Source organism: Trichoplusia ni, chromosome 13 (assembly GCF_003590095.1).
Source record: "Trichoplusia ni isolate ovarian cell line Hi5 chromosome 13, tn1, whole genome shotgun sequence".
In the NCBI taxonomy this organism is placed as follows: domain Eukaryota; kingdom Metazoa; phylum Arthropoda; class Insecta; order Lepidoptera; family Noctuidae; genus Trichoplusia; species Trichoplusia ni.
Genome location: NC_039490.1, coordinates 10595831 through 10609010, shown reverse-complemented (window position 1 = coordinate 10609010; position 13180 = coordinate 10595831). Strand labels below are relative to the sequence as shown.

At 35.7% G+C, this 13180-nt stretch overlaps 1 protein-coding gene across 5 annotated transcripts in view; it reads right to left on the bottom strand.

The window, feature by feature from the left end:
• LOC113500319 (transcription factor CP2) overlaps positions 1-13180 on the bottom strand; it is a 49955-nt gene that overhangs the window by 12901 nt on the left and 23874 nt on the right. For all 5 annotated transcript variants that reach the window (XM_026881064.1, XM_026881065.1, XM_026881066.1 and 2 more), the window contains 3 exons: positions 12698-12832; positions 12212-12331; positions 11906-11976 (listed from right to left, as the gene is read on the bottom strand). In XM_026881064.1, coding sequence (XP_026736865.1) covers positions 11906-11976; positions 12212-12331; positions 12698-12832 — 326 coding nt within the window. The remainder of the gene's footprint in view (positions 1-11905; positions 11977-12211; positions 12332-12697; positions 12833-13180) is intronic.

Below are 13180 nucleotides of genomic sequence, written 5' to 3'. Positions count from 1 at the left end.
ATGGATTGAGTATTTTACTTTGTAATTATTCATTCTTAGTGCTATAAGTGAACAATAAGGTCAATCATACTCGAATAAATTGTTATTTATTACGTTTTGACTAGGAGAAAAATTCAATGATTTTTATAGTTACAAGTTAGTTAAAAATTGAGATATCTAACATACATATTTATCAGTTTTGTATTAATGTAAGCTAATTTCACAACTTTCATAATATTAAAACAGGTATTAGGTATGAAAATCAAAGTAAGTGGAAAACACACAAAATATAAGTACATACTTACACACTTACATTAAAACATTTATAATATCGGAAACGAATTTTAATATAAGGGCATTATGTTAGTTATTTAATTAATGACGTAAGACAATCTAGCAATATGTACATTGGAGTATTTTTTTCACTTACGCTGTCAAATAAGATTAGACCAGTTTTTGTATTTTGCCATCACTTACACCTCACAACTTAGTTTATCTATTGCAATGCGTATTAAAGGTAAGTTCAATAAAGATAAGTTTAAACGAAACAGATAAGCTATTTCTGTGTCATCTTGACATGTAAACAAACTTCACTTTCGATAATATTGGTTATCAAATTCTTCGGCTCGTGTTTCAAAATAAATGTTTATAAACATACATTTGGTAGGTTTATAAACAAATAACGGTTTTTATTTTTACACCTCTATTTGGTATGGTTGATGACTGAATATAAAAAGTTAAAATACTTTTTGGTTTGCTAAACATAAGATGACGTCTTTTTGCCTTTTTTATGGCCAATTCTCAAAATTTTAACACACGAGGCTTGTGACTTAACGCTTTTGTTAACTATATTTTTTTTATAATAATTTATAATATTTGATCAAACCCAACCAACTTTGGAAAGGGGCTAAAAAAATGGCAAGACAATGTAAATTGCGTTTTATCAAAAGCTTAAAAATACACACACCATTAAAAATAAAACACGCCATGTCACGATTGTCAGAAATAAAATTAACAATAGAGGGGGAGCTTGCTAAAACCGATGTTGGATGGTACGAGCTGGTTCTTTCCACCTTCACTCGACTTTGCGGCAAAAACTAATTAGTTGTACAGTTAAACGGTGATTATTTTCAGTTAAAATGGATAATAATATAGGTGCGACTTCAAAAAGGAGGTTTTAATGCGTCTGTTTATTTCCATGTTTGTTGTATTAGAACTTTGGACGGGATGAGTAATTTTGTTGATTATTTTTTTAATTAAAGTGACATAGCAGTCATTTCGTCATATTATTTCGTCAAGTTTGGGGCATTTGAAGTCGGTTGTAACGTTTTTGTTGTTAAAACAATATAATTTTAGCTTCTTTAGTTAGATTTTCTTGGTGCAGAGGTGTGGTAGATAGACAACACAAAAAATCAAAAGTTGTTAGTTAGCTGATTTAGTTTTTTTTTTTTTCAAAAAAGGTATTTAAATTAACAACAACATAGAATTGAGACGAACTTTATTAAAAGATGGAAAGGTAAATAAGAATTTTACAACTTTCGTTGCATTTTCGGCAAAAAACCTTTCACACCATCTTCCTTCAGACATAATCTTTAGTAAAAACCGACCATGTTCTAGTCCCGTTTTAAACTACCAACGAATCATGCGGCTTTGTTTACACGCGTCGACAATTACCTGCAATCAAAGTCTTTCTCGCAATAAATCCGACATCGCCTACACGTGTTATAAAACATTCGAATGATCCGCTATAAACAAATACTTCACACCTTTTCCAACAATCTGCAGTCTTGGCTTTTCTCCAAGAAAGAATCTCAGAAAATGTCGGTATCTTGTTTTATCATTGTGATACATAACTGGGTCCCGATTCTGCATTTCCAACGGCCGATGAATGAATGGAAATTGGATTAAATTTGAAATTATTCTTATTCTCTTAAGCATTTTGCCAATACAATAATTGGAAGTTAATTGCGTGTAACGTCGCTCACTGAATTTCCAATGATTGTGTAGAAATAGGCTTAAAAGAATGCGAAAATTGACATTTTAAGCCAAATCTCATTCATTCATCGGCCATTGTGAATAGTAAAATTAGGCCCTTAGGCCAACAACTACCTCTTTGGCAATTGTTCTCGGGTGGGATATCATCAAATGACCTCCCGCTTTGGGTTTGCAACCACGTTTCTTCTTTTGGCGTTTGTATACCGGGGAAAAGGTAACCCTGGGTTTGGACAATTCCGCTGGCCCGGCAACCCTAATGGACTCTATAGATTAACTACCCCTTATTTTGTTCTGGTTGTGGATTTGTGAATGCGAGACAATGCGTAAATGATATAAAGAGTCGTCTCTCTTCCACAAGTGTAAGTCTTACTTTAAGTCACTAAGGGAGGTATGTTATAAGTTAGTGTGTTTGTGTCTGTGAGGTAACGAATGTGGGGCAACTGTATTGTTCTTAGTGCACAATAAACAGTGGCTGAAATCTGAAGTCTGGTTTTGTTCACGAGTACGTATTTAGACAATTCTAAACACAGATTTGTGTTTGTAATTTTCTGTAAGTATTGTACCTGTAATCCTAGTAACTTTTGTGTATATGATGCATACATAAATGATGAGTTGACGCAGCGGTCTCATCAGCTCAAGATTAAGGACTCCGGTTGGATCCGAAACTAGTCGGGCTACCCCGATAAATACGCGTGAGTGATTAAAACGTGATTTTTCGTTACAGAGTGCAGGATCTTACCAAAAAAGTAAGAAAAACATTTTCAAAGTTTTAATTACTTGGTTTCTAGAAGCGAAATCGTGTATCTAGGTCACAAATTACAATTGAGAAAACAGGAATAAATATTCTGAGTACCAATCACGTTTTAATTCTTTACTAGGTGTTTTTATTTATATGTTAACTTTAAATAACAATTGACATTACAAGTGCGCAATAGATCGTCTAATTAGGTCATTGTCAGTAACTATTTCAATACGACGTAAATAATTTTACTCTCACGACTAAACTTGGATGTTAACCTTCTGAACAACAACAACAACAACATATATACATACATTTAAATAAGACTTTTAACTTAATAAATAAAACCAGTCAAGTGGGATAGGGCCTCGTGAGACTTGAGGGTTCCGTGCTCTTAACATAATTAATTTTACAAGCCAAGAATTTTCTAATGCTAGGCAAAGGACACCCCACTCTTCTTTCACATATTTTCTCTAGCCCACTGTGTCCCACTGCTGGGCAAAGGCCTCCCCCAAATCCTTCCACGACTCTCTATTCTGGGCCGCATGGAACCATCCTGCGCGGTAAGCGTTAAGGTCGTCTCGCCACCGCTTCCTAGGTCGCCCACGACGACGCCGTCCGTATCTTTCACATATATCTCTCATAAATAAATCGGTTAGGTGACAAATAATTTGAGGGGAAAAAGGGAGAGGATATACTATACTCACAAACTAATGTGTAACGCGTGTGTGTGTACGCTCGGTCTTTTTTACATTTATAGTGGCAAAAATACATTATCCTTGACAATTTCAACTTTCTAGCTCAAGGTTCATGAGATAGACAAACGGACAGAAAGCGGTGACTCAGTAATATGGTCCCTTTTTAACCCTATGTGTACTAAGACCTCAAAAATATAACAATCTTCATCACATCGACTTCCAGTACGTGTAAACTAGAACATTTAACACATGTATTGCGTAAACCGAGAGCCATGCAAGTCATACAAGTCAACGACCCGAGAGCGCCCTGTTTAATAAATAGGTTACAAATGCACGCCGATGTGAGCACTAGATTCTAGAAACGGATGGAGTTTTATACACAAATATGTTGTTACTGGGAACTAGATGAGGCTTTAGTGTATAATGGTTTTAGGGGATGGATATTTGAAGGATCCCTTTCAAAAAGGGTAAATAGAAAACTCTATTATTAAGGATTCATCATCATCATCATCCACAGCCTTTATCCTCCCACTGCTGGGCATAGGTCTCCCCTTTTTCGTGCCAATTTCTACGGTCCTGTGCTAGCCTCATCCAGACTCGACCCGAGACCTTTATAATGTCATCGACCCATCTTGCTCCCGGCCGACCGACGCTTCTTTTGCCTTGTCTTGGCCACCATTCTGTCACCGCCTTACGGCCTTAGTCCACCTGCCATCACTTCGTCTGGCCAAGTGACCTGCCCATTATTATTTATTAAAATAACTAAACTAAAAATTAAATCTACCTAATTTAAATTTTTGTCACAGCGGCATCAGACATGCCTAATCTGTAAGAATTTCAATTGTCTAGTCAAATACGTCAAAACCAATGTTTGTCGTATTCATATGCAACCCCCAGTTTCGCGACTCCGACTACTTCAAATCCTTCATGTTGTACCTACTTATGGTTGATACACAACCTAGTATCGAAGTTTTAACCGTCCTCTGATGTCGCTATAAAATATAAAACACCCTTGAAAAAAAATCTCATAAATTCAGAACTCATACAATGAAACCCAAACACAAATACTTTAGTCGGAACAAACATGAAACAAAAACGTTATTTTTATCCGTATCTACCGCAATCTGGCTAAACAATCTACATCCAAGGCTTTTCCTTGTTCAGAATAAACGGTTTCTATTTTTTTTGCACTCGTAATGAAAACAGTATCTTATCTAATTATCGTAATGGTTATCTATTATATTTAGGACAACCTGTAACATTCCCAATGTAAATGAAAACTTCGAGTACCTACCTACTTATGTAAATCTATCAAATCGAAATAAAAAAAGCGTTTATTCATATCAGGCTACTAAGTAGCATTTTTCGAAAGTCAAAGTTCGACATTGGATAGCACGCCGTATCGCTTATCTTCACCGCTTCCTAAGTGCTCTGGCTGTGAAGAAAAAATGAAGCAACGAGGAGTGCCCCAGCACAGAACGCTGTCTTGAAGTCTGAACCATTACAATAAAAGCAAATTGGATTGCTTATTCAGAACTGAAACTTCAACGGATTGGTGTGGCCTCCTTAATCTAAAATCAAAATTTCCTTATCTAGATAAGCTACTAGTACGTCCTTACATAGACATGCACTCTCTGAAACTCAAAGTTTACAAACACGTCGGATCGAAATCCTTCACCACTTTCTTCTTACTGCAAAATATACCTTCCCACAGCTAGGATACTTAGAAACCAGTAATGAGCAAGGGATGCTTTGTGTGACGTTCATAGAGTGAAACTTAAACAATTTAATTTGATTTTGATTTCTCAAGTGCTTCATCCAAAAAAGATTCAACCTTCTCAGCACCTCATACAAAAATTTGCCCTCCAAAACCCAAAACGATCAAGCCAAAGGTCACAAAAGCCGGGTCAGAATGAGCGTCGTGTCATTACATCCTGAGGATCCGGTTCGAGCAAGTTTAATGTCTCGGTACAATGAGCTATATATAGCTTGGTGTAATGGGGTCGCTAACTGTTCCGAACGAGGATGAATGGTTGATGCGTGGGCCGAATTAGATATTGTGTAATATTGAATTCGGTTGTGTGTTCATGGGTTGTTTGGAAGTATTGAAGGACAGGCATATACGTTGAAACGGCAAACGATGATAACCTCATGACGGGGGTCTATCGGCAAGTCTTAAAGTAAAAATTCATGCTTCCACAGTGTGGGTATACCAAATTTAATAAGAATTAAGGATCACGTCATATTATAGGTGCGGATTTCACACCCCTAGTATAGCCATAGCGAGAGTTTCACCTTATCTATACTTCTATACTTCTATACTAATATATAAAGCTGAAGAGTTTGTTTGTTTGAACGCGCTAATCTCAGGAAATACTGGTCCAAATTGAAAAAATCTTTTTGTGTTGAATAGACCATTCATCGAGGAAGGCTTAAGGCTATAAACCATCACGCTTTGACTAATAGGAGCGAAGATACAAAGGAAAATGTGAAAAAATGGGGCAGGTATAAATCATAACTTATATCTTCTACCCACGGGGACGAAGTCGCGGGCAACAGCTAGTTATCATATATTATGGTCTTTTTTAACACCACAGACCGCAGTTTTTAATGAAAATTTTCTTCATCAAATCCGGCTTAAAAGTAGGCTTTTTAGAATGTCCAATCAAAACCTTTAGTTCGCTTAGTATGCAAGCTACATCTTGCATCTTGTATGACTACAGAAATAAACAAAAAACTACAATTATTAATGAATAAAACATTATTAACAATAAGAAAACGTAATTGTACAGTACAGCCATCGCGTGCAACAAAAACACAAGACATTGCATAACAAAAAAGACTTGTTCAAATCACGCGATTGTATGAGTAGTGACTTAAAGCTTAGTAAGTAGATGAAACCAATAAAACCGGTTAAATGCGATTTGGAATCGCAACCCTAAGGGTTCCATACAAATAGGCTGAAGGGAAAGATTTTGTAAAACAAAAAGTGGTCGTCTATCATTTTTTTATGACGGTAGAAACTGTTGCCTAAACTTGATATTTATTTTATCATTATTTATTAAGCAGGTTCATCATCTGTGAAAATACCAAACTTCCAGATATCACGGTTCATGAGCTACACCCTGATGATAGACGGAAGGACAGCGAAGCTTTAGTAATTTGGTCCCGTTTTTACACCTTAGGTACGAAACCCTAAAAACGCGAATGCAAATCATGCAATTGTCAATTCAAGCTAATAATTCATAAGGTTGCGATTGCCCCAAGGGAAACAATTGATGACTATTGAATGATGAGTACCTAATTGTATGTAATAGGACTAGCATTGAAATAGACGTGCATCACTCATGCATGAATTGACAGGCTATTTTTAACTCACTAGTGATGGGAAATGTCGATAGTTTTTGCGGTAGTTACCGGTTTTTATTACAGGTTGATTTGATTGATAGATGATTGCAATAAAAGTCAATGAATCATTTTTGTACTTATCATTTAAGTTTAAATTAGTAGCTTTAGGCCCGATTTTTCAATCGTCAGATAACTTTTATCTGAGGAATAAATATAGCCGTTTGACATATTTTCTATACAAAAGCTGTCAAAATGTCAAAAATATCTGTCGAATAAAAGTTATCTGGCGATTGAAAAATCGGCCCTTAGTCATATGAAAACTATGAATACTTAGCGACATTGCTTCGCCTATATAATATTATACCAAAAAATGGTATTTAAAGATGTGAAATGATAAATTAATAAACGAAAAAAACCATGAGACACTTAGCTGAGCATATTTTTAATTTTGTATTTCAATTATTATAATGCAAAAAAATCACTTACAAATGACAAGAACGCTTCGTTCTTAATATTAGACTAATTATTTAAATTGGTACAGATATTTCGACAGTCTGATGAAAATTAATGTTCTTGTTATTATGTCTTATTAATTATTCTGTTGTCAGACGAGTAGAAAAAATGGTGGACCAACGCGATGCTAAATTGGGCAAACGGACTAAAATTTTCATTTTTATACGACGTAATTTTACCCGAATGATTATTAAGGAGAGTTATGTTTAATTTCGTAGCCGGTTCACCCGTGTATGTCGGTCGTAGCTGGGTGATTCTCCAGAAAAAAAACACAAGTTAACGCCGTCATTATCTTCACCAACTGGTCTAAGTAACTGTAGTACTAAATTTTTAATTTTTTTAAATCATCTATTAATAGCCAGAGTACTTTACGAACTTGGATAAAAATAATACAGAATACATCAATCTGCAGTATCAAAAGTGTGGTGAGGATAATGACGTTGTTAATATGTTTTACTTTTTTCCGGAGAATCACCCAGCTGCGAGTTTTAATCTAGATGAAATTTTATTTTTATCTAAGAAAAAGATATCGATAATTTAATGAAAATAGAACAAAGATAAACAAATTATGCTTATGATTCATAAGATAGAGTCTTTACCACGTACCTTTATTACTTATTTTACCACATGTTTATAAACTCACTTTCTTGTATGTTTATTTGCTTGTTTGTTTGTCGTTTCGTTTTGAATTTGGCAATTTCATTTTGAGGCACTTCTCGATGAGATAGCAGGCTGAATATTTCAGGGTAGCTTCATACCAGATGACAATGCAATTTACAACTATAAAAGCGGCTGACCGGAATTTGATAATTGATAAAAAAAAAACGTGGGTGTTTAGATTTTTTTAATCTATTAATTATTCGATTATAACCGTTTGGGTACGGAATCGTAAGATTATAAATTTGCATATAGATAATAATACGTCAGATCGCTTATGAATGAGTAACAGAATCGATACAACATATGTCAGTAGCCATGTGGGAAGGTCGTTTGTAATAACCTACATTCTAGGTCAGAAGCTGGTAACATATGGCTGCTAGAGCTAATTGTTATACAATTTATATTTATCACAATATTATAATAAAAAGACTGTATTTTTTAATTGCAAAAAAATATTGCGCTGAAATGAATAGAATAGCTAATAGAATAGAAAAGCAAGAGAGCAAAGGGCAGTTAATAAACACAAATAATTTTAGAAAAGATACAGAAAGTAAATTATTGAAACAAACGATTCCTAAATGTAAAACTTGTGTAAAACATACATCAATTTTGGAAATCTCTCTCATTTAATATCCGAACTATAATAGCACAAAAAAATCAACATCCCAAAAAATTATAAAGAGAATGCATCATCGGCCTAGCCTTTTCCCAACTATGTTGGGGTCGGCTACCAGTCCAACCGGTTTCAGCTAAGTACCAGTGTTTTACAAGGAGCGACTGGCTATCTGACCTCCTCAACCCAGTTACCTGGGCAACACGATACCCCTTGGTTAGACTGGCTGTCAGACTTTTTTCAGCTTCTGACTATCTGTAACGACTGTCAAAGATGTAGGAATAACAGCCGGGGCCCACAATTTAACGTGCCTTCCGAAACACGGAGGAACTCGTTATGACAAAGATGGTCACTCATCCACGGACCAACCGCGTCAAGCATAGCTTAACCTGTGATCGAATCACTTATGCGGTTATAGCTTAGCTTAGAATGCCTAGATAAAAATACAGTGAAAGAGAATGCACTATCTACCAACTTATCGAGACCTCATACGTAAACAATCCCCTAAATATTAGCCTTTTACTAATTAAAAAACAATAATCATTAATCATTACCCTCCTGACACAGTATGTTAAATCAAGAGATATAATAATATAGAAACCAAATCCATCTGGTTTGCACTAACATTGCTTTATTAAAGGAATTAAATTCGCCTTCGCTACGACCTCAGGCTGAATCAGACATAAATCATAGCGTGCAGCTAATTGGCAGAAGTAGACAGTGACCCTAGTTATAAGCGGGCAGAATTCCATGCCTGCCTTTACTGCACGCATAGCCGTGTGGTATAGATAGTTCACCACGCTAAGGCGGTATAATGCGTGAGCGAAGAAAGCGACGCGACGCTGCAAACTCGACGAACGCGATAAAATCTAAGGCAAAGCCTTTGTTTTTTTGGTTAGGCGGGGTGCGGGGGAATCCTCTTGGACACCCACCTCCTCGGGGGAGGAAGTGGGTAGTGTCAGACTCTTGCCGACTAAACCTGAACCGCCGTACAGCGTCCCCGTATTTAGTAGGTGCGCGGGCATGCATAGCAAACCCTACTTGAAACCCTACATAACGCGGACTTTTATTTTATGGCGACAAGATGTGATACTACGTACAATTACAAAATTGTACTGCACTTCTTACGTCGGTCGGTCGCGTTGTATTCGTCGCTCACGCAGGACACCGCGTAAATGCGTTATATCGCGAGTTCGATCATAGCGCAGGACAAGCTTTTGGTGTGATCCACGAATGCTTGTTTCGTATGAGTGTCTTTGTGTCTAATGAATGTTTGGGATTAAGCAGGACCAATATAAGTTGGAATAAAACGTAGTGCAGGCAGTTTAAAGTGAAAAAATAAATAAAACAAGTTAGGAATTTGGTGGCTTTTATAAAAAAAAAACAAATTTAAAAAGGTGATACCGTCTATTCTATATATAGAAATTTTAACTTAATTTCTTTGGTTTCGTTCTATGCGTCACAGATAAAAATCTGCAATATATCACACATAAACAGATTAAATCGGTTCAATTGTTTTCGTCATATTTGGGTTAAGGACAAGTGCTACAGATAATAATGAGTAACTTTAAATCAACAACCAAAGATATCCATGGAAGGATTCAAAATGTATTTTTAATATTATAAACCGGTCAAGGGCATATCGGACTTGCGACATTGAGAGGTTCTTTACAAATAGGCGAAATAATATTTTATTTGCATTTAAAATGGTTACTTATCAAAGTTATGATATAATTTTACTAACAGTTACTTAGCTTCGACTTTGAATTATTGTAATTATTCATGGTTACTCCAACAAAATACATCATCTATGAATGTTACATTTGTCTTGTTATCATTGTTCACAGATACAGATTCGTGACAGACGGACAGACAGAAGGGCCTTAGATAACACTTTGGTACAAAACAATAACATGAACGAAATGTATGGTATTGGTGTCATCAGTAAAAAGCGTACTGGTAAGTGACGTCACACGAGATTTAAAATCCCTGTAACCCTGTAATTTTTAGGAGATATTATATTACTGTAAACAATTCACTTTCGTTTACGAGATAAAATAAATATAAGTCACTAATATTTTTTACTAAACAGGTTTTTTTTGTCTAATACCGTTTTAAATAAAAAAATAGTAAAAAGCATTGCCTAATGTCTGAATGAGGCTGGCACAGGACCATAGAAATTGGCTCAAGAAAGGGGAGGCCGATGTGATAATGATGACGATTGCCTAAAGATTTAATCTATACTAATATATAAAGCTGAAGAGTTTGTTTGTTTGTTTGAAAGCGCTAATCTCAGGAACTACTAGTTCGATTTGAAAAATTCTTTTTGTGTTGAATAGACCATTTATCAAGGAAGGCTATAGGATATAACATCACGCTGCGACTAAAAGGAGCGAAGATATAATGAAAAATGTGGAAAAGACGGGGAGAATTCTATCCACGTGGGCGAAGTCGCGGGCAACAGCTAGTAATAAATAAATAGTTAAACAATGTTGTCCCAGTAATTGTGTCTTGTGACCACCAATTGTTATTTATTGCTCTAGATTTCGTTCATGTGACAATGATTCAGTACTGCATGTGTTACCAATCCCGTTTGTATTTGGTACAATTAACATAGAGGTCACCACGCCAAAGCGACTGTGCGCGATATGTCGCGGGTTCGATCCCCGCGTAGAAACATATGTTGGGATACATACAAGAATGCTTTTTCTGAGTCTGGGTGTGACTTGAATGTTTATGAAACCTTCCACCAATACAAGCATTAAAAAGTATATGATAATTGATCGCTTTTGTAGGCCAGTATATTTTCTTTGTAATTTAATGTTTTTTTTATAGTAATACATGTTTCCATTTTAGTATTACTTGTCCAGGGTCGTGAAAAGGAAAGAAGGAGTATCCTTTTGGTCTTCATGTTTTATGAAGCCCGATTTTCAAAGTCATTTTTAATGTCAGAAATCATCATTTTAATGCAAAATGTCAAAGTAAATGGTCCCAATTTAGCTTGTACCATGTCTATAAGCGTGTTATTTTTTTGCAAATTGTCCCTTTTTTATTTTTAGGGATAAAATTTTGTATTTTGAAACTAAGCGTCAAAGAAATAACGATGTTGTTTTTGTTCAACCTAAGTGAACTAATAAGTTATTTGTTGACTTACCTTTTGACGTTTTTCTGAATGAAGACGCTACAGTAAAAAAATCTAGACCTAAACAGTTATATTTTCTTGACTTAGAACTCGAATCACATTTATACACTACTCCAAAATCACAACTGGTATTACCTAGATAAAAATACAGTGAAATGAAGAATTACCTTTCTTGAAGTTGATCTAGAAATACAGAACAAATAATGTCAAGTACTTACCATAGCTCTGGAGAATACGGCGGTGACGTAGTGACCAAAGATGGCGGCGGCATCAACGCGTCGTTTGACAGCTGTCAATAAAATGTCACTGTCAATAGTTTTGTAAGGTAGGGTGACATGTATGTAACTGGTACTTTAAGTTATAGAACTTGTGTAGTTTTTAAAGAGTCTTCAGGGGAGATATTAAGATTACTTAGACAGACCCGAAGTCACATGAACTATGAAAGATTCGCACCGTTAACATATCACTTGAATTTGATTTAGAATTCCTGATTTTTAAATATATAAGCTGTATTAATATCTTACCGTAGTTAAGACAGTGGCTTCACACCCCGGCTGGTACTTCTCAAGGTCAGAGCGAGGACGACGCATCACTTTCTCTCTGTCCTGTTTGTGTTTCCTATCGGCGCCCTTCAGTTTGAATACCTGTAGGCAAAGGGATTTGTTATATGATTTATAATAACATCAATAACATCTCTTATATAAAATTCTCGTGTCACTGTGTACGAAATTGAACTAATTCGAAACGGTTCGATCAATTCTCATGAAGTTTTATGTGCATATACAGTAGGTCTGAGAATCGGACAACTAATTTTCATAACTCAATTTTTTTATTTCCTATATCTTACATGTGTATCGAACCAACGTCTGCTGGGACAGCTTAGTAGAGTATAAAATAAATAAAATAACATAACCTTTCTTTCGGACGCGTTACATCAGCTAGTGATTGTAGTATAGATCAGTACAATCACAGCAAAATAGACCTTATGCTCTTACAATAAGGTACATTACCTTGATCTGGCAAGCAGCCGCATGTAGGCGGGTCAGCTCGTCGCTGGCGAGGTATGTCTCCACTTGGATACGGAAGGGGACCCCCTTCTCACCGCCGTGCTTCTTGGCTGTGAACTCTGTTGATATGCAGTTGACCTTGGGAGAAGAGAATATTCAGTATGAGGTAGAGTTTTTATTACATGTAGTTATTATTTGGACGTTTCAGTGTGTTGTTTAAAAATTATATTCATAATTGTTGTTTTTACAACTTTTTAAAGTTCTGAAAATTAAAATTTGTTCTTTGCGGAAGCTTCCAAATGAGGTAAGATCGGACGGAAAAGAGTTACAAAAAATCTTTTAACACAGATAGTTTATAACCAGGATTAAAACAGCATAGTTTTAATCCTGGTTATATGTTCCCGTGGGATCATTTTCGCTTTGTAGAGGAAGGGGCCGCGGGCAACAGATAGTATTTAAAGTAAAACTAGATAATTGACTGAGTTA